The 27,877-nt window shown below is 31.2% G+C and overlaps 4 protein-coding genes and 1 long non-coding RNA gene across 9 annotated transcripts; 1 reads left to right on the top strand and 4 right to left on the bottom strand.

The window, feature by feature from the left end:
- Positions 1–608: 608 nt before the first annotated feature.
- LOC103853715 (accelerated cell death 11) lies at positions 609–5,297 on the bottom strand. The gene is made up of 4 exons (XM_009130619.3): positions 3,359–5,297; positions 2,915–3,087; positions 1,082–1,230; positions 609–863 (listed from the first exon to the last, which is right to left on the bottom strand). The coding sequence occupies exons 1-4, from the start codon at positions 3,533–3,535 to the stop codon at positions 757–759; spliced, it is 606 nt and encodes a 201-aa protein (XP_009128867.1). The 5' UTR covers positions 3,536–5,297; the 3' UTR covers positions 609–756.
- A 6,537-nt stretch (positions 5,298–11,834) lies between these two features.
- Positions 11,835–13,274, bottom strand: LOC103853714 (membrane protein PM19L). Its single transcript, XM_009130618.3, has 4 exons — positions 12,910–13,274; positions 12,455–12,674; positions 12,283–12,328; positions 11,835–12,104 (listed from the first exon to the last, which is right to left on the bottom strand). Exons 1-4 carry the CDS (start codon positions 13,034–13,036, stop codon positions 12,024–12,026), a joined length of 474 nt encoding a protein of 157 aa, XP_009128866.1. The 5' UTR covers positions 13,037–13,274; the 3' UTR covers positions 11,835–12,023.
- Positions 13,275–13,404: 130 nt separating this feature from the next.
- Positions 13,405–18,227, bottom strand: LOC103853713 (disease resistance protein RPS6). Of its 5 annotated transcripts, none has more exons than XM_009130615.3 (6): positions 17,526–18,038; positions 16,200–17,331; positions 15,812–16,117; positions 15,292–15,699; positions 13,711–14,825; positions 13,405–13,661 (listed from the first exon to the last, which is right to left on the bottom strand). In XM_009130615.3, exons 1-6 carry the CDS (start codon positions 17,981–17,983, stop codon positions 13,637–13,639), a joined length of 3,444 nt encoding a protein of 1,147 aa, XP_009128863.1. In that variant the 5' UTR covers positions 17,984–18,038; the 3' UTR covers positions 13,405–13,636. The 5 variants fall into 5 exon arrangements, 3 of the variants coding, with proteins under 3 accessions (XP_009128863.1, XP_009128864.1, XP_009128865.1); XM_009130616.3 differs by having other exon boundaries at positions 13,429–13,640; positions 17,526–18,227; XM_009130617.3 differs by having other exon boundaries at positions 13,433–13,640; positions 13,725–14,825; positions 17,526–18,227.
- A 114-nt stretch (positions 18,228–18,341) lies between these two features.
- On the top strand, positions 18,342–25,174 carry LOC117132187. The gene is made up of 2 exons (XR_004455726.1): positions 18,342–18,427; positions 18,918–25,174. It is a non-coding gene; the product is annotated as an uncharacterized LOC117132187 (long non-coding RNA).
- Positions 25,175–26,132: 958 nt separating this feature from the next.
- LOC103853853 lies at positions 26,133–27,425 on the bottom strand. The gene is made up of 2 exons (XM_033285281.1): positions 26,825–27,425; positions 26,133–26,686 (listed from the first exon to the last, which is right to left on the bottom strand). Exons 1-2 carry the CDS (start codon positions 27,423–27,425, stop codon positions 26,133–26,135), a joined length of 1,155 nt encoding a protein of 384 aa, XP_033141172.1.
- Between the last annotated feature and the right edge of the window lie 452 nt (positions 27,426–27,877).

The raw sequence follows: 27,877 nt of genomic DNA, 5'->3' as shown, positions 1-27,877 counted from the left end.
AAGAATTATTACCTATTTTAATATATGACTTTCTTCAAAAAACTAAGATCCTGTATATTATAGGATCGAAGCATTTTAAAATTTAATATTTACCACACTTACTATAATATTAAATACATAAATTACAATGTTACATTTCAATTATATACCAATTTCAGTATACGGACACAAAACCTAGAATGATCCAAACCATATAAATACCTATTTTAAGCCATTTGTGTAAGAAATATTTAATGTTCATTTCAGTCTTTTAGCAATTTTTAAACTATAGAGACTTCATTTTCTTTTCTTTACCATATACAAACTCTAAGCATTCCACGTTGTGGAGTTCATAATAAAATATAACGCATTCTTGCTACTTAAGCCGTTCGGTGACAGTCAAAAACTGAAATCGTTGTACGGTGAAGGATTAGAAGTTTGACATTTGATTAAGATCCCGTACACTTGTCAAAAAAAAAAAAAGACCCCGTACACTTATAATAGTTTAAAACCACACCAAAGCGGTTCTTGTAATAGTTCAGCTTTTGGATCCCACAAATACTTATACATATATAATATATAATATATATATATATATATATATAATATATTTAAAGAGCTCCAATGGGAAGAACTTTCATCGAAAGTGGTCTAATGTTATTAATAATAGTAACTTACATTGATTGACAAATATAGAAGATAGAGTATAAAGGAGTGATCACGAAGGGATACCATGGTGTATAAATTTGGCCTAGGCCATGTAAGATTACAGAATCTTCACCAATCAATACCAAGGTTCTTGGAGAGGAAGAGGTTGTCAAGATAATTGGTTACTGATGCTGATGCAGTAACATAGCTTTGAGCATGGATCTTAAACGTTTCCTCTGTAAAGATTCAGAATGATATGAAAGAATGTATAGTTAGACTTATCAAAAAAAAATGTGCGCAGTCAGTACCATCATTGTGATTTTTCTTAGCCTTAGGGATGCATTAAACCACCAGATTATCTTACTTGAATAGCTCTCATGGATTAGTTTGGGTTCAGTTCATATATTATTCCAGTAACCAAAATATATAAACGTTCAAAAAGCTCATTACTTACCAGTTTCATTGAACATTCCAGATAGCAGCGTCTTGGGAAGAAGAGACCCTATTCCTGTAGCAACAGCCTGCTGAATAGCCCAGCCATGGTGCGGAGCAAACACTTGATTGTAAGCCGTGAATGTTGCATCTCTTAAGGAGTGATCAGATCTACGAATCAGTTTTAAGAACACATCAAATCTTGTGATCTTGAAAGATAAAAGACAATGATAACAAAAAATGTGTACTCAGATGAGCTAGCATGGCATTCTCAGAAAAGCAACTACATAATGTGTTAATTTATATGGTTCATGGGGTTAATTTTCTTATAAAACCCCTACATTTATTTGTCCTTTAACTTTTATTTATAATAATATTTAAATAAATATCTACAATCGGACATGATTGTTCTTTATATAGTCACTAACTAATTTTATTTATTGTTGCTTCAAATCCCCTATATATTATTTGAGAAGCATTGCAACATTTTTTTGTAGCCACATGTCATCACTAGAATGATTCTTAGAATCTTTAGAGAAATAGGTTAGTCCATCTAAATATATAATAAGCTTTTTATTAAACCACAATAAATACATTATTAATGTACTTCATTATTTCCTTAAATAAGATTACAGAATTGCCTAATGTGGCTAAAGTATATATGATAATTAATGATTTTGAATAATAAAGATTTGATAAAAATAAGTGTGTATTATAATTATATTTGTTTAATTTCAAACTATTAAAATAAATTAAACAATCATAGTAACCATATAATAAAAACTAAAAAAATTATTTATATATTATATTTTGAATTTTAAAAAATGAGTATAAATTACTAAACTGTTAAAAATTTCACATTCAAATTTTGTGATCTATGATTTAAAACTTTTGTTATGACATGATACAAATAATTAAAAAATAATATAAATTGAAAGTCTCATTTAATAAGTATGAAAAATAAAAGATATGTAAATATATGTATCATTTTAAATTAAACTATATGCTATATAAAAATACATAAATATCTTAATTTTGAAATTTACTTTGAACATTTTTTTGATAAAAAATTTGAAAAAATATTGACAACTTAATTTTTTAAATATTATAAATTATTTAAACCATTAATTCCACATTGAAAATTTTGTTATCACTAATTTAGACTTTTTGCTATAACAGATACAAATGATAAAAAAAAATATGAGCAAAAAGCATCATCTAATAAATATTAATATTAAAATATACTATATATGTTACTATCATTTAAATTTAATTATATATCATATCAAATAGAAAAAATATTTTTTCGATTTATAAAATTTATTTATATGTTCGCACCAATTTAATTATATAAGTAGTAGATAATGATTTTTTTATTCAATATATATTTATTATTTCATAATATGTTATAAACATATATTTATTATTTCATAATATGTTATAAATATATAATATATAAAATAATTTATATATATAATGTTCATTCCGCGCAAGGCGCAGATCTTAACCTAGTCTATTTATTAAACCAAACTTTTTTTTTAAAAGCGGCATAGATGGATGTCTTTTTTTTTTTTTTGAAACTCTAGATGGATGTTATCCAAACTCAATTTTGACATAAAGTAAAACGGCATCCCTTTTATTGTTGACCTGATCTCCAGGACCATCGGCGCTCCCATCCTATATTACTAACCCTTTCGCAAAAAATAAAAGGAATGAAAACTACAAAATAAAATGTACTTCTAGAAGATTCTGCACATAATAAAAATAAAAAATACTCAAAAAAATTGCAATGGCATATGAAAGGTGACAGGGCATTTCATTAAATATGTTGTGAAATGTCTTCAAGAACACTTACTCAGTGTCTAATAGCACTTCGCACATAACTCTCATCATTTCAAGACTACGCTTAATCCGCAAAAGGTTTCTTGTATGACTACCAACTTTCCTTACGCAGTTTGCCTCTATATCTCTGTCAACCATTAGCTCTAATGTCGGTGTTAAGTTTGACGCCTCGGCAAGATCGTTCACCTAAGAAAGGGTTGTATTTTAGCATATTCAATATTTTTCATTAAGTCTAAAACTTAAGATAGTTTTCGTAGGTTGTATTTTAGCATCTGCAGCTTGAATATTTAAACAGGAGCTTGTTTTCAAAATTCTTATTCATTAACTGTTATTTATACCCCACACAAATCAGGTTGTCTATTTAAAATTTAAATCATACAAAACTTTTTTTTTGGGTCAAAGAACCATATATAACCATGTTTTAAATTCTTTTCATAATCAAGGCGAGGAGACATACCTTGGTAACATAGTCTATCTCTGCAAACCTTGGAAACATTCCTGTTTTGAGGACTTTAAATACGACGAAAAAGCGAGAGCAAGCATCAGAGAAGTTCTTAACAGGCACGTCCAAACCAGGCGTATTCACAATGACAGCTAGTTCCTTGAACGCATCCACAATTCCTTTCGACGCCATTGCCGATTTCTATTTTTTGCTCCCTATTTTCAGTGTATATGATCTTGTGAATGATTTTTTTCTTTCTTTTTTTTTTTCTGAGGGAGAAACGTTGGGGTTCTTAAGATGAGTCATTTGGAAACTTGTCCCGCTTGCCAACAAAACACAAATTTCGTATTTTACATCTTTGTTACTAAATTCAAAATTGTATAGTGCGAATAAATGTCAAGGAAAACGGATGAACAAAATAAGTAGAACCCACTTCAACATGCATTCACACTATATACACAAAGTAATTCTTTTTTTTTATTATAAATTAATAAGATTAAGACTATTATATTTTATTAATTTTTCTCGTTGTAAGTTTAGCAAAATATTTCTCGTTTATATTTATATATTTTGAAGTATAGTTTTATATAAATATATGAAAAAATATTTTAAAGTATATATAATGGAATTCTTTTACATATATGTTTTTTTATGTTTTCTTATTCTTTTACTTGGTGTATATAAAATATGTACCTTAAATACAAATGCATTTTTAGGTTTAAAATGATAAAGAGCACATGTGTTTCTATAATTCTAACATCCAGTCAATTCAATCTTCTATATAAAAACATTTCAGTTACCCTTTGGTATATATGTATATGTATATATCTTTATGTATACACATGTTTCTATACGTATATACCAATCATAAAAATAAATTTATAGATAAAACCAAAATGTATATGTATATTTTATATTATTGACGAAATTTTTTATTACAATGTTCTAGAAAGCTAACTTTTTTTGGAAACATCGTGCTTTAATGGTTAATGTTTAAAAGTTTTTATACCAGTTATAAGTTTTGATTTCCAGAGGATATAACTTCTTACATATTATAGGATGCAAAATAGGATGATGGGGAGCTGCATTAGAAAAGCATTGTTCGTGAAATTTTTCTTCTTTATTGCACATGTTACAAATATTTAATCAGTATATGCATTTATAGATGATGTATTTTGATCAGTATTAAAAAGAAAAGAACAGAAGGATAACACTTCCAAAAAAGTTTGTAAAAGCTTTTAGTGCATCAAAATTCTTTTAGTTACAAGAATTCTTTGATGCCAAAGAAAAAAAAATTACAAGAATGCTTTGTAATGCTATTTTTTTGGCTAAGAATGGAAATATCATTTTAAGAAATAAAGGATGAGAATCATAAATAGTGATTATCTACTAATAATAGCAATCTCAATAATTCAAAAGGTTGTGAATTTCATTTATGTTGAAAGGTTGTGTCTTTTCAACTATTAAAAGTTGTGTCTTTTTTATTTTAAAATAACTATTTATATTGAAAGAATGTGACTATTTATATTGAAAAGTTGTGACTCTTCGTATAAGTATTAGTATTACAAAAAGACACAACATTTAATTCAAAAGATGTGACTCTTCAAACAAATTTTTGAAAATCTATAAATCGTCCAATGTTCATGCCTTCTCAAAGCATAATTTTCATTAATCAAATAAAATGGTGAAGAAAAGAACAATTAATAATAGCAAACCCAAACAATGTTGAAAAATGGTGTGTTTTATAGGTATTTTATTTTTTGTTAAAAGTTGTGTCATTATATATTAAGATATGTCATGTCATTATTTGTTTCAAGAGGACGGGTATACACATAAAAGGAGAGATGGCGAGAGAAAACATCGAGACTGCGGTGGTGGTGAAAGCAGACAAGGGAAAAATTCAGAGAGAGAGAGACGCTTGTTTGTTTCCATAATAAAAGATTTCCACTGTACGTGATGGAGAAAATCTGTAGGACCCTTGATGTCGTCTCATGGTTTGGTGCGGTTGTTACGCTGCGGGGAGTTAAACCCATTTTGAAACTCATTTTTCAGGAAGTTATTTATTTTCTATGGAGAGAGAGGAATACCCGACATCACTCCTCTGTTCTAAAACCGGCCTCCTTGGTCTTGATCAAGATACTGCTTCTAAGAGTCTGACTTTTCCTAATGTGAATCCACTCCCCGTTAAATTCAAAATCGGTAGAAAAGAATTCATCGAAATAAAACATCAACATCATTATTATTTTAGAATCAATTTTTTATTTTTTTTATTTTATTTAGAATCAATTTCGTTTACCCCAGGACTCATACATCACTAGCTTTAGACATTCATATTCAAAACCGAAGGATTTAAAAAAAAAAACATTTAATGCAAGAATTGATTGCTCGCTTGATTCAAAAATGGGAATCACAAACTTGAAGGAGATGAAGCATTTCACTGAGCCAAGAACTTTTGCTTGTCGATGAAAATGTAGGCTTTATAATAAATATTTTAAATTTTGATTCTGTTTATTCATCTATTTAAATTTTTATCATTTTTAGGAGATTTGATAAAAGGTACTATTGATCATCCGCTAATACAATATACACTTTCAAAGAAGCATATATCTACCATATTAGTAACTTTGACATAAAAACAATTAATGATCTAACTGTGACCGAGAGAGAAGATTAGTTTACTGTCCCAAGTGAGCGAGAAGATTAGTTTACGGCTTTTCGAGAATGACGACCAACTGGATCAGACGCTAATGAATGGAATCTCCCAAGAGAATATGAAAAACAACCTTATGCAGGAAGCCCTGGAAGAAAGGTGGCCAAAGTATATTCCTCTTTGCTGCTGTTCTTGGTTATAGATGGGTATCAAAACCTACAATAGTTGCTGGTGTAAGTGTTCAAGTGGATTGTTCGTTGGCCAAAAAATAAAACGCAATTCACTCCATCTCATCCCACGCATTCCTAACCATTCAAAAAGATATTGGATTACAGAGACATTCAGATAGCGTCAATTGGATTGATTTATGTTCCTGGAAAAAGCGGTGAAAAGAAAATTAAAAGTGGCAGAAATCAAACAAGATATCAAACATACATCAAACACGTGCAAGAGAAAGATTGATTTATGTTCCTGGACATCAAACAAGACATCAAGACATTGATTTATGTTCCTGGACAAATACGTATTTCAAAAAAAAAGGAGGAAGATTAACACAAGTTAAAAGTGGCAGAAATTAATTCCTAAGAATTGTATCTTTTCATCAAAAACTGAAATTAATTTTGTTTTTCCAACATGCAACTATTGGAATTTTGTTTTAAAATAGTTATAATATTTTAATAAGTGTCTTTTTAAAATTATTAGGTCTAAGAGTCATGTCTTCTCATTATAAAAGTTGTGTCTCTTCAGGAAAATAATTGAGATTAATTTATTTTCCAGTATGCAATTATAGGAAAGTAAAAATAAAAAGTAGTTACAAATATATCAAGAAGTGTCTTTCTACTTTTTTCGAAATGCAACTACTGAAATTTTCTTTAAAACTATGTATAATATTTTAATAAGTGTCTTTATTAGTTTTGAGAGTCATGGATTCTAATTATAAGAGTGTGTCTTTTCATAAAAAAAAATTATGTTTTTCCAACATGCAACTATTAAAAAAGTTTTTCAAAGTAGGTAAATCTCAATCAATAAGTGTCTTTATACAATTCTTAGTGTTAAGAGTTGTGTCTTCTCATTATAAAAGACAAATTAATTTTCAATTTGCTGTTAAAATATCTCAATAAGTGTCTCTTTTATAATTATGTGTCTTTTCATATGCAATAGAATGTCTTTTGTAATGTTTTGTCTATTCATAATATATTGTAAATGTACTATTTTATAGTAACTAAATATTCTTGAATTAAAAAAAAAGTTAAAAGTAGTCTGTTTTCATATTTAAATGTGCTTTTTTCATCTTAAAAGTTGCTTTGATGTAAAAGAAGTTAGCAAAATATATAAGTATGTATTTTTCATCTTAATATCATGTCTTTTTATTTTAATAATTATATTAGTTAAAGTTTTTTAAATGTCTAAAATATATGAGGATGATTTTTTTAACCGTTTACGTGAATCATTGCAATTATTTGGTGGAACAGTTACAACTGATTAAATAAAAAATTGCAACTGTTGATCATATAATTTTTAGTAATGAACCATTGCAATTTTTCGTGATTAACCACTGCAACTGTTTGTGATTGTAATTTTTGGTAATAAATCATTGCAACTTTTGGTATTAACTAACCATTGCAATTTTTCATCTTCTATATAAAAAGTTTTGGACGTTAACAAATTAAAAACCAGAAAATCACAAAAATCACAAATAAACTAGAAAATAGAGAGATTCATTGTTAATGATCATTAAAGATCTTTGAAAACACATATAAACATGAACTCTTTTTGTTATGCTTATATCTTAACCTAAACATGTAAATTTTGTTTGAAAAACCGATAACATTCTAGAGTATTTTTATCTCAATATTACTTCGACTGCATAAGAAAGGATATGATGATTATACTTTATGATTCCTGTGATGAAATCAAGCCATGACATTAATTTCGACTTTTTCTAATTCAACCCTAACATTTTATTTTATTTTTAAAAAAAGAAAGATAGCAGTCGTGATCCATGTTTGATTTGGTTTGATGTTGAATCAATTCACCGACTGACTCTTGGTACTCACAACTTTTATTTGTGACTTTTCACATCGCAACCATCACAAAAGTCAACCGCTTGCATATCATTTAATTTCTCAGAACTATTTTTGCATGCACACATTAGTATCAAGGATTGGTGACTTTTCATACTAACAACTTAGGAACCGTTAGTTTCAAAAAAAAAGAAACTTAGGAACCGTCAACTTAAACGCAGAATCTATAATATTCTATCTCACACATGCACATGTCACTAAAACTCTTGAATATACAAAGCATATTATTCGTGCATGAATCTATTCAGAACATTCAAGCGTGTGTTCGTAGTGTATTGCAAGAAACATTTCTAATTTCCAGAACCTTTACGCAACAACGGTTATGGTGTGCCTAACAGACCATGCGCATATACATGATTATGAACACACGTTTGATCCATGTAACATACATTTACCAAAAACTACAATCGTTTCCTTTTAGTTACTGTGAATTAGACAAATTTAGATGGCATACAAATGAGAAGCGACCAGTAAATATAAGTCAACAGACTTTTGCTACGGTATCCAATTTCCGTGATATTTTTTCTCAGAAAAAGAGCAGATAATTATATATATAATATATAAATAGTTGACATATAATTATTAATTTTTTAAAAGAGTACAAACTAGTAATTCTAGTATGGTCTTTTAATAGGAAAATTTATTTAAATGTCATGAAAATATAATTGAAATTTGTTCACAAAATGGAACTAAAGATCATGTAACAATTGTAAGAAGAAACCTTAAAAGATGGAGACACACTTGTATGCAATATTTATTCTAATATAAATATAACCGGAACATAAAGTTTTATATAAATATATTTAATACTATGAAAAATATATTTTATATATCAATATTAAATTTGATTATTTATTAGGTGTCAAGAAGAGTTGATTGTTGGTTTATATACAAAGTCTTTTATAATGTTTAATAACGATGTTTCAAATATTCTAAATAAATCACTAACCGAATTAGTCGAACTTGTAAGTTATTATGAATACATAAAATGATAATTCTATTTATAAAAATATTTATGATATTAAATAAATAATATACACGAAAAATAATATACATTAACGATGATGCCAAAAACAATATATTAATGTCATTTTGAGTGAAAATCTTGTTGGTCAAGAATTTTTTATGCTGTAAAAATTAATTCATGTGACTTTAGTTATAATTTTGTTGGTATAACAATCATTAAAATAAAAAAAATGTTACTAATAAAATTGTTGACAAATATTATTAGTTGAACAATATATAATATATGTATTTATGTGTTTTTTTAATTTAAAATATTTTTATTGATAATTTTTGGTTATTTTCTCATTTTACTTAATATTATTCATTTTAAGAGTCTATGGAAAGTCAGGATATATTTTTTTTTCTCTTTTGTGGCGTATAAACTTCTTTAAAGCAATAAGAAGATGTTTTATATAAAAATATAAATTATGCAAAGTAGCATATATTTTTTAATTAATGCGTTCAACATAATAACTTAGAACATGCATAGAACCTTCAATGTGTGTGTTTTTTTACCAACTGGTTATAACTTTTAAGTTATGGGGTATTTTTCACGTAACAATTGAACAGTTTATGAATATTTCTTAAAGAGTTTATTAAATAGTTTTTTTTCTTATGAAGACATGCATCCTATAATATACTAAAAAATGTTTTTGAAGTGTAACCTTCCAAAAATATTTTTATTTTTAGGGTTTAATTAATATTTCAGATAAAAACGAATTTGCTTACATAAATGTATTTTTAATTTTTGCTTGAATAAATTTAAGTATGTTTAGACTCTTTTTTAATTAGTTTCAAATGATTAGTTGTTTTTGAAAATTTTAAATAACTTAGTTAAATGGATAATAAAACATATATATCATTTGGTATTGACATATTTGTAATTTTACGGCAGCCAAACCTATAAACAAAATATAGATTTTTAGTACTATAAATAAAGTAATAAAGTTTCATGAAACTAGGTTTGTAACACATCTATTTTCTCTACTCATAAAATATAATATATTTATTTTATAAAATGAGTTCCCGTGCGAAATCGCACGGGTTCCTTGCTTAGTTAAATAAATGAGAGACCTCAAAAATTGGGCACATGGCAAAAAAGGTAAAGAAATGCTAGGAAACCCCAAAGGATACTTCATCCGTTCAGCTTGGTAGCAAACATGAGAAGACAAAACCGATATAAACTTGAATTACGTGGGAGATCAAGCCGATACTGGCACGTGTTTTGAAAATGAAAATTACATGAACAAAAAGCTAAGGTTAACCTAATTGACTGTCTTAGATTCTTCGTACTTTCCATAGCCTAGAAGTTGGTAGAGTTATTTATCAATAATGGTAGATTAATTGTATTTGTAATTGATGGTAAATTTACTTGGTGATTTTGTAATGATTTTTTTTTTGCCAAAATAAATGATGTATTTATTTAAAATTTACTTGGTTTTCTTATATTAATTGATGTATATAAAATATGTTTCATAGATTTTAGATATAATTTTACTAAATCTCATCAAATATATTAAATTTTAAGAAAATATAAATATGACCCCATTGTAAATATAAAAATATGGGATATAATAGTTTATTTGTATTTATAGAAAATGTACATACATATAAGTTATTAATTTACAATTTTAATGGGACCAAATTATTTAAGAACTTCTAAAAAATTATATCTTATCGATTTGTGTCATTTCGAACCTACTCAACTTGAGATCGGATAAATTTATTAATTTATGGTGTTTATTAATTTATGGAGTATTAATTTGTAGAGTTACTATTGTAGTTTGACAAAAATAATCGGTAAAGATGCTATTCGAAAACTAATTACTTTGTTTGTGGGTCTATGCCTTTAGGGCACATATCGCATCAAGAAGACTTGTAGTGTACCTTAATAAGAAGTTTCCGGTATTCATATCATCCAATGACTATGAGTCCAAATTTGTACCCATTTCAAACCTCTTTTTTTCTTACCTCCTTTCATCTTTCTTATTGATGCGTATATCTCTTCACAAAAATTGTCAGGTTACATTTGCAACGGATTGTTCTCAATTGGTGAAGATGGTTTTGGAACCAGAGGAGTGGCCAGCTTTTGCAAGTTATTTGGAAGACATCAAGACCATGAAAGAGTTTTTCACCCGATCAGAGCTTATCTATGTACCACGGACGCAAAACTCAAAGGCGGATAGTCTAACACGCAGTGCTAGGAAGCAACCGTCTTTTGTCGTTCACATGGATGCAGATCACCCGGTTTGGTTTACATAGTCAATGTGAGTCTGTATAGTTGACGACAAAAAAAAAAAAAATCTCTTCACAAAAATTAAAACGTAAGTACGCATATTAAAAGTCCGCGATACGCTATTACACACGGATGTCTGAATTTCAACGCGGACTCTTCGATTCAATATTCAGAAATTCGAGAAGAAAGAGATGCGGATCCCTTGTGTTCTTGACTTCTTAATATTTGTTGTCGGCAAAGTGTCACTGTCAGACGGTCAAATTATATTGGTTTGGCACAAATCCTATCAAATAGTGTTGTATTTTTAAGGAGACCTTGGATTGATAACAGCCATGAGGAGAGGAAAGAGCTTATGAGAGGTCAACCATATGTATCTTCGTGGGCATAGCAAATGGGAACAAGAGGATCCGAACTATGTTTTCTAAGCGTTTTATGGAATACTCCATTGACATATTCTAATATTATCTTTTCATTATTTTTTAAATTATTTAATTATTTTTAAAAAAAATTATATACGTGATTATGGAATGCATTTATTCAAACCATGCACAAAATCTCTTGTAATCAAACAAACACACAAGATAAATCCAATCAAATAATCCAAACCACACAAATACACAATCTTCGAATAAGCAAATTGGATAATAATTTATAAATTACAAAACAAAGAAATAAAAAGAAAGGAAATCCGTTTTAGTTCTTCGATTAGTTTCGAACTCCGTATATAGCAGCGATATAGAGAAGTTGTGTCGCCGAAAGTATTATTAGAAATGCCTCCATTGTCCTCTGCCGAAATAAAAAATAACTGAATCATTTTTTGCTCACTAATTGAGTTATTTAAATAAATGCTTTTAGTCATTCACATTTAAACTACTCTTCTTCTGAAAAATATATGTAAATAACCACCATACATGTTTATTCCATAGACCTTTGCAATAGTGTAACATAATAGAAGTTTACTTACCAAACGAGCATTTCTCATCCCAAGTTCAATTTCCTTGCATCCAAATCTGCACAAGTACATTCAAGAAACAAACGACTTTAATATATGTAAATGAATATTATGTCTAATAAAAATTATTGAATATTATGTGTATGTAAAATACTCAAAAGTGTATTTTTAATTAATCTCTAACCCCATCGCTAAAACTGTAAGCGACCAAGCAATAGTGGCGGCAGAGACAGCTGCCGGAAGACTCGCTGTAGTCCATGACTGGAGATGACTGAAACCGGAGATAACAGAGGCTGCTCCAGCAACTCCGGCTATTAAAGCAAACATCACAAAGAACCCAGTGGCGGCATTGCCCATCGGAAAATATATTGGCGAGAAATGAGCGGGAAGGCTGAAATCCGCACCTTTAATTTTTGAAAGAAAACAACAACTTAAGATGATTAATTCAAACTATTATTAATTTTTTAATGAGAATGTTTTAAATTTATTTCCAAACTACCATATTATTTCATCTTGATTTTTTTTCAGATTTGTGATGTTGTACAGTTAGTGACAGAAAATCGTAAAGTTATTTTGAGAAAAATGATTGATTAATTATGAAATTACAAGCTTTTCTATTACATAAAGAAAATTATATACCAATAGGAAAACCATGGCTGATAGCTTTGTTCATGGACCATGCTCCAATTCCAAGAACAATGGCGTACATACAGAAATTCAGGAGTAAAAGCAAAGAGGCCACTGGTTTCATCTGCTGTTCAGCCATTTTTTCTTGTCACCCTAGACAAGAAAAATCCAGAGCTATGTATTTTTTTTTGAAAAGATATATTTTAGGTTAAAATCTTCACAATTTTGGATGTGTAATGATTTAAGACCTTAGGTTTATATAGGTTTGATTAGACGGTGCCTTTCTTGGTTAAGGCTGTTTGGTTTTTCTGGATTCGTAAAGGCAATTAAATTCTTGTTCTAGCAGGCTGTAAAGTTGCGTTGCTGTTCTTCTTACAAAGAATCTATGTTTTGCTTCATCCACAGGACATAATTAAATAATTTGAAAAGTAACTAAATAAAAAACCTTTGAAACTCAAAAAGATTCTTTGGTTCATTTAGTTTCTTTCGCAATTTTCTTGTTTTATGTAGCTTTTAGTCTTTCCTGTATTATACATGCACATAAATATTCAGTTCATTATAAATACAAGTATTATAACACATCAACATTCATTATCCATTTAATAGACTTTAAGAAAAGAATAAGAAACGTGTATGATAAGTACCAATATGCAAAAATAACGTAAGTAAGAAGTTAACAAAGGAAATCATCAATGAGGGTACCGTGAAGAGCAAGCCAATAGGATGTGCTATTCCGTATTTATCTGCAGAAATAATCCAGTGGTCTATATTATATAAAAGATTTGTGATACATAGAGTATTGTATTCACTTACTTCTGAATGCTTCCCCGAATTCGCTTTCTGCTTCTCTTCGTCTCTATATCGCTATATCCACATTCTTCAGTCTCATGACATCCATCATCAGCCATATCTTCTTCATCTACTTCAATAGGAGAAGCCAAAGAGGGAGTATTGTCATCTGAGAGTCTTATACCACATCCTTTTAGTTTGAGTCGAATACTAGAAAGGCGAAACTCTATCTCAACTTGATTGCAATCTTGGTTTAGAGGGAAATGACAGTCAAATATAATCAGATGATTATATTTCTGATGTAAGGAGAAGTGTCTTGGATTATCAGGCTCAAAGTAGTTCCCGTGCTGGTCTCTAAACCGACAGTGTACCTGAATGTCTATAAAGAACAGCAGATGGCTAACCGTTTCTTCGGAAACCACAACACAAGCCTTGAAGTCCAAGAATGATTGTTGACTAAGAGTTGAACGATGTAAAGGGATTGTAAGGGAGCTTGCGGTAGACCGGTGAGTAAAATATGGAGGCACTTCTACACCTGGTAAGATCAGATATTCGGAAGCTGATTGTTGAATGAAGGCTTCTTGATTCAAATTGAAGCAGTTGGTGAAAATAACTAATGACAAGGTGGTGCCAGCATCATTGGTGTCTTTTTCTTCCTCTGGCCATCTAACTTCAGTCAATTTCTCACAGTCTGAGAAGTAAACCTCAAGATTACTAAGTTTGAAAACCTTTGGTGAGATGGATTGTAGCTGCTTGCATTCCCACATCTCCATAGATTCAAGGCTAGAGAAGTTTCCGATGCACGGAGGAACTTCTTCAATGGCTGTTTGGTTTAGAAAGAGAGTTGAGATATTGCTTGAGATATCTGGGAAGCTTCTCAACTGAGAGCATCCATTAAGATTGAGGCGATAGAGAGATTTTAAGTTGATGCCAGTTGGGAGAGTCTCTAGACTTGAGCATCCTATCATTTCCAAAGTCGTGAGTTTGTTGAGATTTTGAATCGATGAAAGAGTTAGCTCCACCAAACTAGAACAACCATTGAGATCAAGTTTCTCGAGTTTAGTCATCATTGACAGATCTGGGATTTCTTTCAAGTTTTCACATCTTGAAAACACCATTTTCTTGAGGCTTGTAAGAGGCTGAACAAAACAGTACCAAACACTATTTAGATATTTTTAAACTTGGGTAAACATCATGTGAATCATTTCTTTCCCTAACTATTAGACATTTATTTTTTTGTTTGTCAACAACATATAAATGCCTACAACATGCATTCTACCAAGTTTGAACCTCTATTGTGGCACAACAATATTACTAGCACAAACCAATAGGCTACATGTGCCAGTCTACTACAAACATTTCTAAAGACCTAGTCAATAACTTAATTAGGGGATTTAAGATATACACTTTTGTTGTTCAAAAAAAAAAAGATATACACTTTTGTAGTCTTTTTTTTCATAGAAAATGTGTTATATTCGGTGAAAAGATTTACGAAAATCTTCCGATATGGTACTTTGCATGTTTTCAAAAACTTACTTTAAAATTTTAAATATAATAATTTCAATCGTTTGTAATTAACCAGTTTTAGAAAAAACAATGTCATACCTGAACTCCTTCCCAAAATCTCTCACTCTTGATTTGCTCCATGTGAAGTTCAACGAGAGACTCTAAAGGCAATTTAAAGGGGTATTTTACGATAGCTGTTTGGCTTAGATTGAGCTTTGAAATGTTACTTGAGATCAAAGGAAAACTTTGCAGCCGTGAACATCCACTGAGATCAAGGGAACTTAGAGACTGGAGGTCGATTCCGGTGGGAAAGGTGTCCAGATTTACACATCCTTGCATGTTCAACTCTGTCAATTTATTGAGATTCCGAATAGAGGAAGGAAGCTCCACCAAACTTGAACAACCATGAAGATTCAATGTCTCAAGATTGGTAGCTGTTGAAAGATCCGGAATTTCTTTCAGATTTTCAGACTTGGACAAATCCATATCTTTAAGGCATGTAAGTGGCTGAACAAAAAATAGACAAAATAAAAATTAACTACTCACCAAGTGAAAGGTCTCTTTTTATGAGGAAACCCATTTTTAGTAATAAGCAGTTTGAAAATATATTGGAACTTACCTCAACTCCTTCCCATAGCTTCACGAGGTTGGCGTTAGGCATTATGAGTTCAACAAGATATTCAGGACAGAAACTAGAAGGCATGTATACCATTGGACATCCCGGCCAACTCAATAACTTGAGTTTGTCCGGAAAATTATCGAATCTTTCGGGTAGTAACCATCTAACTTCTTTCTTCCTCTCCAATGACTTCTTATAGAATTTCAGAAAACGAAGATTAGTCATCTCGTCGAATGCATTCTCATGTATCCTCACCATACTAATCTCATCTAAATTCATGGATATACCTATAACCATTTCACTCCCCTGAAACAAATAAACAAGAATCGTTATATTGGAGGAATGACAATTTCCAATATTCTTATGGAAAGAGAAAGAAAAATCTTACTTTGGAACTTCCAAGTACATTGCAAACATCCTTCGAATCCATCAGAAACTCTCGTTTTCCAGGCTTGTTAGACTGTGTACGAACAACTTCTTTACCTATCTCTTGTACCAAACTATGCATCTCTACAATATTTGTATTATTCCACGATGGTTTTACACTAATAAGGGACTTATCAACTAGGTTTGTAAGACCTATATTAACATTCAACCCACTATCTGCAAACATCAGTTTGATTCTATTAATTTCCATACCATTGAAGAAACATGCGATGTGACGAAATATTGCTTTATCTTCTTCGCTGTCTAACGCATCATAACTAACTCTTAGCCCTTTTACAATATCTCTGTTTGGACCTTTTCCAAGCCTCGATAACATATCTGTCCAATACTCCTTGTTCCTCCTTTTCACAGCCTTTCCTAGAATCTGAAGAGCTAAAGGAAGACCACCAGAACACATGGTTATTTTAGAAGCAAGATCCACAAAACCATCAGGTGGATAGTTTTGCACAAATGCTGATCGGCAGAACATCTCAAGCGCTTGCTTTTCTGATGGAAAACCAACCGTGTAAATATGACCAATCCCATGTGCCTCAAGAAGATGTTTATCTTTTGTAACCACAATGATTCTACTCCCATTTCCAAACCAATCATCTCCACCAGCCAAGGCCTCTACCACCACTTGATCATCCAAATCATCAATAACAATAAGAACTTTTCTGTGCATAAGCCTATCTCTCGCAGCCCCTAGATGATCTATTTTTATGTGCACATAGCCTAAAATTTCAGACAAGAACTTTCCTTGCAAACTCAACTTCATGTTGTAATCATCAGAGTTAGCTCTCCTATAATCTTCCAGATTCTTAGATATGAACGCACTATCAATGAAAATTCTACCTTGGAATTGATGTGAAAGCCGATCAAATAGAGCTCTTGCAATGGTAGTCTTGCCAATTCCCGAAGGACCCCATATCCCAACCATCCTCACTTCCTCAGATTCTACATTCAACAATACACTCATCTTTGCAATATGATCGTTGATGCCGACAAACTCATCAAAATCCCTTGATGGAGTTAAATTAAGTTTAACCAAAATATCACCTACGATCGCTTCAATCATTTTTGCTTCATTATCCCTGACATGGAGAAAATATTATATTACAAACCATGAAATAACATGTAACAATTAGTGTATTAGTGTAACAAGTTGTATAAATCTTTTTTTTCTTTGAGTATCATATTTTTTTTAATTCATATAATAAAGTACCACTATAATTTTAAACTTTTTTTATAAAAAAAAAAAAAAAAATCATGATTAATAAAGTTATACCAGTTTCGAGAATGATGTCCTTCTAGATTTGCTACATCGGTTAAAGCTTGCCGCCACAGCTGTATCTTGCTCTCTGTTCTGTTCTTGCAAGTCTTGTCAAAAGCTTCACCAAACTCACCCAACTGTTTTCTAATATCAGAAGGATCCAACCCGTAGAAAACGGGTATCACAATCTGCTCTAGCTCCTGTTTGCATTTCACAATCTCCAGCAACTCGTCTAGGCACCATTTGGAAGAAGCATAGTTTTTCGAGAACATGACAACCGCAATCCTTGAACTCCGAATTGCCTGTAGAAGCTCTGGTTCGATCGCTTGGCTTCTTTCTATCTTACTGTCTTTGAAAGCAGTGATCAATCTGAGATCCAGCTCCTTAAGAAAGTGACTGAGGAATGTTTTGCGGACATCTAGTCCCCTGAAGCTAGGGAAGACGTCAAACACCCAATTGCGTGAAGAAGACATAACGAAACACAATTCGTAGGGAAGCAACGCTCTGAATAATAATGCAGATTCCGAGGAGAATCTAAAGGCTTACCATCTTCGTAGCTGTAATGAAAGCCTAATCACACATCAGCTAACAGAAACAGAGAGTGAAAAATTTCATGAATGTCTCTTTGGGTTCTCTTTTTTTGTTTGTTCCTCTTTATAGGAAAATGGTTTGGCTAACAAAGAACACTCAAATCTGAAATAAGTTATTTTCCTCGAATTTTACCAAAGATAAGGTGATAGATAGATTTAGAAAAAGACAAAGGGGCATTTCGGTTTCTCTTATTACCATGAAAGACAAAAAGAATTCGTTGTCTTAACAAGTCCCACCTTCTTTATCGTCATCGTCAACTCTGAATGTTGTCACATACTCACATGAGCATGAAAGCGAGTGATTACAACGAGTCAACAAAGGAGGAGGTACGTATGTCAGATTCACATATACATTTATGTGTAATGCATTTATTCTCATTGATTGTGGTAGAATAATCTTTGTCTTTGCATTTACATGAGAAGAAAAAAATCATAAACGTCTTTTTTTTTTTTTCTAATTACAAATGTGCTGGAGAAACACATTGCAAGATTATTATTTTTAAGGTAAAAAGTTATTCACCATCTTCAATTTTTTCTAGAATATTTGATCAATACATTATTTCGTACTAACGATGATTTGAATCAGTGATTAAAATCATGGATTAACTAACAGAAATGTGAGAAGTCACAAGTTAAATCTCATTGACAGTTTACCCTCCAAATAGTTTTATTACATGGTTAATTACAAATCTAGAACCTTGTAATTATTCTAAAAAAGAAAATTCTTTCGTACACGTTTAGTCCTACAATTCAGAACATATAATATTTAAGGAATATAATATTCAACGTTATAAGCGACATTGGCTTTTGGTTGCAGAATTCGAACTCATTTGTCCACCGTAGTGATCAGTCACCCACCGGCACAGTACTGCACCAGCAGAGCCGTCCCTGCCATAAAGTCAGTGAGACAAGAGCTTTAGTCCACAACTTTTCTTACAGTTTTTTGAGGCCACATTTTTGAAATATGATTATGTTCAAGTGGTTAAAAAACTATTTTCACTTTTTGTCTGAGTTGGAGTTTGCACCTTCAATGGTTTATGTTGGCTTATAATGTTTCCTTTTTCTTTTTTATGCTTGTTCCTCTTTTAGTTTGAATCATTTATTTGTTATCTATGTGTTTCTATTTTTTTCTATGTTACTTAGTATTACAAATAATGATAGTTCAAACAAACTAGTGGTTTCTATTTTATTAACATATCTACTAATTATCTGATATTAAGATGACATAAGTACATAATAACTAATCTACTATATCATTTTATATTTCAAATAGAAAATATAATATATCGTAAATACGCCCAAAGCGGCCGCCTATACAGTCACTATACGCTATGCGCCCTTGCAACGTAGCGAAATCATCAAATACGGCTTATAATGCGGTTTGTTAGAAAATGGATGTATACACGGCGAATAGTGCGCACAAACGGTGCCCTCTATACGTTTACATTTTTTTTTGCTCTGAACATGTTTGTTTTGTTTAAATATTATAATAGTTCAAGTCTATTTGTTGGTATGTAGTCTCATTAGGAGTGTTCAATGCTTTAATAGTCATTGCTAAGTGAACTTTTTATAGTTTATTTATAGTGTGAATTATAATAGTTGCTAAATACGATCAGTTATTTTTTTACTACACATTTATTTTTCCAAAAACTGCAAAAAATCATTCAAGAGATTTTGGTATGGCTGGATCATCTGCAAATTCAATTATGAACCAAGCAGGATCTTTCAAAAATTTTAGTATTGAAAACCTTATATTCTTTTAGTATTAATATTATTTTTATGTTCACATTAATCATCAATAAATTATATATATATACATGGATATATATTATATCTGTTTAGGTCCGTTTAGGCGTCCGCATATACAGCTAGGAGAACGTATAACACTGATATCTATTTATATTGTATAAATATATGATATTGTATATAAATATATTTCAGGCCACCAAATTTACGGGGATGACACTGTGCACCAGCGTACCACAATTTGAAATTTAGGGCCGTATATATGATCGCTATTGTGCAGCGGGAAAAATTATTGAGAAAAATTAGGGTTTGTATCATATCGTGACGCAAGTAATCTATTTTTAATCAGTTAATAACAGATCTGTAAAAAAAAATTTTGCTTAAAACAGATCTGTAAACTTGTGAACTCATGAAGAGATGATCAGGATCCCGAGGGAGCGTATACACAGCTTGCTTGTCTACAAGAACGATCAAAGAAAAAGGATGAGTTTAAAAAGCCTTTAATTTGTCAAAAGAAGAGAGAGGAGGACTAGTCAAGGAATCAGAGAGGCGCCGCATGACACGAGTTTAGAAATCGAAAGATTGATTAGCCAAAACATAACCAGTAGGATGCACTCATCAGGTTGGACAGAGGTTGTTCCTTAAGTTTCACAACAGATTCTTGTGCTTGTTTACCATCTTATGAACAATTTTCTTAAATCCTTAATTAGTTTTTTGTTAGATCGTTGATTACACTACCATTTGGACAACGTTAATTATCTCTTCCATGTTTAGATCTTTCTTTGAAGCAGAGGACTATATATATTGCAATGACTAAAGACCAGTTAATTAGCAAAGTTTGTTGTTTGTCGTTAATTTACAAGAATCCCTTTATATACTTTGTAGTTGACGTTAAGTAAAGACAAGAAATGATTCAGAGTTACACGCAGGAGGAATGTTATTTTGTGGTGATGGGAATGTACTGCCCTTTTCATGATACTAATAGGAAAGTCATGGACCAAGTGATCCTAATAGCGATGTGATTCACAATTTTTGATTCATAATGACTCAATATCCCTTTTAATAGTGATGCCCACTTATACCATCTTAATATATTGTTAAAATTACGAGTTTTTACGGGGATACTGTTGATTTCAAACTTTTGATATCTCTAGATACATTTAGCAATTCATTTTAGAAAACAGTTCGAGGAGTACCCTCACGGCCTCACCTCATAAACATACCTTTGATATCACGCTTTAAAGATGATTTATTTGAGATTTTCTCGGACATAACCAAAGCGGTTCATGAAATGATCCAGCTTTTGGAGGCCGTAATGTCATTACATGCATAGATTGATAAAAGAGAGAAACTTTAAAGAGTGATAATACTTGCAAAATAACCAGGGCCCATGCGAGTTTTCAGAGTCTTCACCAATCGATACCAAGGTTCTTGGAGAGGAAGAGTTTGTCGAGATATGCAATTACTGGTGTCGATGCAGTAACATAGCTTTGCAGATGTACATTAATCGTTTCCTCTGGAAACATTTCATAAAGAGTAAAACAATCGTCAGAGAATTTGTATCTTTCGAAAATATATTGAAGAAACAAGTAGGCTTTTGTTCTACTATAGATAATAGATATAGCACGTAAACTTTGTAAATGAAATCAAACTGCCTCAATTACCAACATAACACAGAGAATATACAATATCATGTTGTACTTCATCACTTGCATCTCAAAATAATTTGAAAAATCGACAGTCGTTATAGAGTGGTTCATATCCTGTATATACATATTATTTGAGGTATTTCGTATTTTTATCAACAACATGCATTTACTAATTTGTGAGTAGGTTCTATCTGGATGGTAACACACTAACAGTCATATAGTAAAACCACTACATATGCTACATTACTGAGTAAAATGCTTCGTGACACATACTTATGTTAGTTTAAGTCCCTAGTTTCAATGGACTTTCATCACAGTGACTTCCATGTTTGTTTTCGATGTCAGATAATCCTAGCGCGACTTCTAGTTCTAGAGATAATACAGATTTTCGTTCAAAAAAAAAATCGTTCAAAAAAAAAAAAGAGAATACATATTTTAGTCTAGTCTAATAAATTATATTTTTGAATCAACCGAAGATCATGTTAACTAGAATTGACTTTCATTATAAAACCATTTGATTATAATAATAGTATAACTACCATGTCTCATTTGATTTCCGAGATGTGATTCCATTAATTAGGAAAAAAAATCATGTACTCACCAGCTTCACCGAGCAGGAGTAGCACCAAAGACTTCGAGGGGAGAGAGTTCAGCCCAGTAGCACAAGCTTTCTGAATATTATACTGATGGTGAGGAAAAAGCACTTGATTGTAAGCCTTAGTCGCTGCATCCTTTAGAGAGTCATCACCTCTGTGAATCATATAATATTCGAAAACGATTTAACCCCCAATAAAATTACAACAAGCCATGGACAAACTGATACAAGTAATTAAAACTCGGGTATCTTGTATGGCTATATATATATATATATATGTGTGTGTGTGTATATGAATATATCTGTTTGGTTGTGTTAACATTTTGTGAGAGAGCCTAATAAAAGAAGACTTACTCAGTAGCCAATAACTCTTCGCAAAGAACCTTGATCATTTCAAGACCCTGCTTTACCTTCAAAAGGTTTCTTGTATGGCTACCATATTTCTTTACACAGCCTGCCTCAATGTCTTTGTCAATCATTTCCTCTAATGTCGATATTGAACGCGAAGCCGCGGCAAGATCATTGAGCTGGAAAAATAAGTTTGTTTCTCAACGCTTCATATATAAACAAAAACTCATTTATAAATCTTCATAATTTTTCTTTTTTTGCTAAATCTTCATGATTGTTTGTTACATGGATTATATATCTGTTTCTAAATTTATTGGAAGTTACATGGTACCCGGTAGGCCTGAAACTTTTATCCGAGATCCGGATTTTATCCGAAATTTGAGTCGAATCCGGATTCGATCCGAGATTTGAGCCGAATCGGATCCGGATAGTAAAATGTTGGATCCGTCAAAGCCGGATCCGGATATCTTGATTTTTTAGTCTAGATATCTGGATTCTTAAGTTTTATTAATAACTGTTTCAAAAATAGTAATATCTATATATAAAAACTAACTTTGTTTAATATATTTTCATTTTTATAATAGTATATGTAAATTTTATGTAAATTTTGTAATATTATACATAGAAATAATTAAAAATATTATATATTTTTTATTTTAAAATTATTTTTAATATTTTATATATATATTAATATTATTTTTATTTATTTTAAGAATCCAAATCCGGATCCGGATATCCGCCGGATATTACAATTTCTAGAAAGATAATCGACACCCGGATATCCGAGAACCTCAGATCTGGATAAGGATAGTAAAATTATGGATCCGCCGGATAAAGATCCGAATCCGGATACCTTAAAATTGTCCGGATACCCGATCCGTCCCAGGCCTAGTAACCGGGGGTATTATTTTTTCCCCATGATAGTTGACTAAAATTATCAAAATACTCACTTAAACTAAACATGGGTTACAAGAATTTGGTTACATGCCCCATACAAATTACAATCTTGCGTACGCCCCTGATGGTACCTGGTCAGAGTTACATGGTATATAATCTTCTAATCCCTCTAAAAACACTCAAAATATCGAGAAAGTAAAAGAGAGGATAGTCTATGTACCAAATCTCTTATCAAAAATCAAGTCCATGGTCATTAGAAAAATACTGTACTTATTTATAACCATGTACTAAAATATATTGTTGATGAGCACGGACCAGTATCCTAGAGTTTTGGAATGTTTATCTTTAGACAAGGACAGTGGATCCGTAAACCATCCGGTTCTATTTCCTGGATCCAAATAACCTATAGTGATCTAGGAGGTGTTTGGTTGGAATTTAACTTACAATTTGTACTATAAGTTTAGTGCGTATAATTTTTTTTATTGTTATAGATGTATATGCTGTAACTGTAAAAAACTTAATGAAAAATAAAGATAGTAGACATATATTCTTACAGAAATATATTTTTCCTACAGCATAAAATATTACTTTAGGAAATAGAGATTTACAACTATTTTTTTGTTGTTGTTGTATTTTTAGAAATTGACTTAAAGCATGATTAATCATTTAAAATGTTGTAAATAAAAACTAAAGTTAAAAAATAATTTATATAGTCTAACCAATCACCCCGTTGATCTCGAATAACCATTCCAATCCGCAAACAATAGCTAAAAATAATTATTTTTAATATTAAAATAAAAGAAAATATCCTATCATTATTTAAAAAAAAAACTCAAACTGATTTTAACATTTTTGGGACATATTTAGTTTAAAATTCTAAAACACTCCCTAGATTTCTAATAACCAAGTATATTTGGATCCTCAAAAATATCTAAAATTATTTAAATTAACGATGTATAATATTAAAATAAAAATATTATCAAATCATTATTTGAAAAAATCATAACTGATTTAACCATTGTGGGACATAATTAGTTTGGACATTCTAAAAACTCTATTTAAAAAAAATAACTATTTTATCTAGATATCATATATTTTTTCGTCAGAAAGAGAAAAAATCTGATAGAGTAGAAGTGTGATAGTGCAAGGATAATGTGAAATTCCTAGAATTCCAGCTAATCAAGAACAAATTAGTTTAATGGTTAATACCTTAGGATTAATTAATAGAAAATTTTGAAGTTAAATGATCTGGTCTGAGTTTCATTCTAAGAAGATGTATGAACTTATAGATCCAGAATCTTCTAATCACTATAATAAAATTATCAATATGCCCAAAAGGAAAGGAAAGAAGATAATATCTGTACCAAAGCCCTTATCAAAAATCAAATTCATGGTGTTTGAAAGAACAACGTTCTTATTTATAACTATGTACTAAAATATAGTGGTGACTGGTGAGCATAGACCAGAATCCTGGAATTTCAGAATGTTTATCTCTAGATATGGACCTTCAGATCCGTAAACTAACCATCCGTTTTTATTTTCCTGGATCCAAAAACAAATAACGTGATCTAGATCTCTGATAACCTGGTATATTCAGAATTCACAAATAATAGCTAGTAATTTAAATAATTTAATATTAAAAATACCGAATCATAAAGATAATATTATTAGAAATTTTTTTTAACTAATTTTAACATTTTGGGACATAAGTAGTATGGACATTGTAAAACCCCTATTTAAAAAGAAATTTACTATTTCATTTAGATCCTATATAATTTGTCCAAAACTGAGTAGGAAAACTAAACCAACTAAACGTCAAAAAAAAAAAAAAAAACTAAACCAGCTAATACACAAATGAGCTCAGACACCGTTATATATGGGTTTGAATTTTTATGCAAAAATGATAGAATTTGATGCAGTCAATACAGATGAAAATAAGGGTTAGTTTTCATAATCATTTAACTGTACTCAGCAACCACAGAATAGTAAAAATACCTTGCCAACGTAGTCCATCTTTGCAAACTTGAAGGACGTATCAAGAATACCAAAGAGTCCCGAGAAGAGAGAGCATGCGTCAGAGAACTGCTTCACAGTCACCTGCGGTTTCCGTGAATTCACCGTGGCAGCCAGTCCCTTGAATGCGTCGGCAACAGTTTCCATATTTCCTCTTTTTCCGATTTCGTTTGAATAATGATATGTTCGAATGAAGAGATAATGATTGCATATTATAGTAAAATGACACCCCTCTCATGGTCGATAAAGTCAAGATTCTCTTTTTTCTAGTTTATTAAACATATTAGTATTTAATCCCATGTTTTTAGTTGTTAAGTTATCTAGTTTTTTTCAATTTTGTCTCCGTTGAATATTTGCTTTCAATATAGTTTTCTTACGCGTTTGTTTTAAACCAAGAAAGGAGTTGGTTCATAGGCTTTTGACTTTTCTGTCAGAAAACCAGTACACATTATTAAGAGCATCATTAACCAAAGCACCCCAAATGGGGTGCTTAATCACTTTTTTATTATTAAATAGGATTTAAGCATTTCATTAGGAAACTTGTATATTTTAATCCTCCAATGCAAGGTGCTTATTATGGGGTGCTTAATCATTTTTTTATTATTAAAAAATTAAACATTGTTTTTTTGGATAAAATTTATATATTACACAAATAAATATTAAAAGATAACATTTGAAACATAAATTTAAAAAAACATTAAAATAAAAATTAGTACAATAAACGAGATTAATTTAAAAAAAACATGTGAATTCATTGGTTGTCATCATCACCTCCATATTTACGTCATACATGTTCAACCAAATCACCTTTCAGTTGTTCATGCTTTTGTCGATCACGAATTCTAGTTCGAACACCCATCATATTGGCGATATTTGTAGGGATATCTGTAGAGTACGTGAGATCGACATGCGAATTTCCAGTATCATCTCCTTGTTGGAACCCGGAAACATCAAATTGAGTGTTTCCATCTCGTTCGTTTTCCACAATCATATTATGGAGTATGATACAAGCCCTCATAATCTTACCAATTTTGACTTTATCCCAAAAAAGTGCTGGATTTTTAATGATGGCAAACCGAGCTTGCAAGACTCCAAAAGCACGCTCTACATCTTTTCGGACAGCTTCTTGGTATTGCGCAAATAACACTGCTTTCGGACTTTGTGGTAGTGAAATAGATTGGATAAAAGTTGCCCATTTCGGATAGATACCATCGGTGAGATAGTAAGCCAAGTGATACTCTCTTCCATTGACAGAGTAAGTCACTTGGGGAGCTTGGCCATTTATTATATCGTCAAAAACAGGAGAGCGATCAAGAACATTAATATCATTTAAGGTACCTGGAGGTCCAAAAAACGCATGCCATATCCAGAGATCATATGAAGCAACCGCCTCTAATACGATTGTTGGTTTGCCCGAACCACAAGAATATTGCCCTTTCCAAGCGGTGGGACAATTCTTCCACTCCCAATGCATACAATCGATGCTTCCTATCATCCCGGGAAATCCACGATACTCTCCAACATCAAGTAGACGTTGAAGATCAGCCGGTGTTGGTTTTCGTAGGTATTCATCTCCGAACAAATAAAGTATTCCCTCCACAAAATTCTCGACACATGACCGAGTTGTCGTTTCACCGAGCCGGAGGTATTCGTCGACCGCATCCGCCGCAGTACCATATGCCAAAACACGGATAGCTGCTGTACACTTTTGGAGTGCCGAGAGACCAAGCCTTCCAAGACCATCTCTCTTTTGGCGAAAGAAGTCAACTTCGTTCGAGAGTCGATCAACAATGTGCGTGAACAATGACTTGTTCATTCTAAAACGTCGTCGGAAATAAGTTGCAGGATACGTTGGCGTTTCACTGAAATAATCATTCCATAAACGTACATTGCCTTCTTCACGATTTCTTTCGATATAAGCTCGTTTTTTCCTTTTTTTCCTTCGTTCTTCTTGATCAATTTGAATGGTCAAATTCTGAAAAGTTTGATCAAATTGCTGATCAAAGAATTCATCAAATGCATCATCAAATGCATCATCAAATGATTCGTCTAAAAGGTCGTGAGAAGAAGACGCCATGTAGAAATTGTGAAATTGTGAAAAGGATAGAACAAGATTGTGAAATTGTGAAAAGGATAGAACAAGAGATTAAAATGGTGAAATTAAAATTTGTGAGAAAGTTGATGTTAGAAAGCGAGAGAGAAGATGAGACTCTTGGTATTTTTTGAACACTTTGGTGGTGTTAGAAAGCGAGAGATAAGATGAGTATGGGTGTTGTTTCTGCATACAAGTCGAGGGACAATTATATATAGAAAGCATCGACATTAAGACATACAAAAAAGTGATCAAGTCCGTGACACAACTACTACAAGTCTGTGACACTACACTACAAATTCCGTGACATAACTAGTACAATTATATAGAAAGATACAACATAACAACATGAGACTTGGTCTGTGAGTACACATGATACTTCGTCCGTGACTACACATGAAACTTGATCCGTGAAGGAGACCTGAAACAAAGTACAA

Source organism: Brassica rapa, chromosome A02 (assembly GCF_000309985.2).
Source record: "Brassica rapa cultivar Chiifu-401-42 chromosome A02, CAAS_Brap_v3.01, whole genome shotgun sequence".
In the NCBI taxonomy this organism is placed as follows: Eukaryota; Viridiplantae; Streptophyta; class Magnoliopsida; order Brassicales; family Brassicaceae; genus Brassica; species Brassica rapa.
The sequence above is the reverse complement of the archived record's forward strand: the minus strand, read 5'-3'. Positions and strand labels throughout refer to the sequence as shown.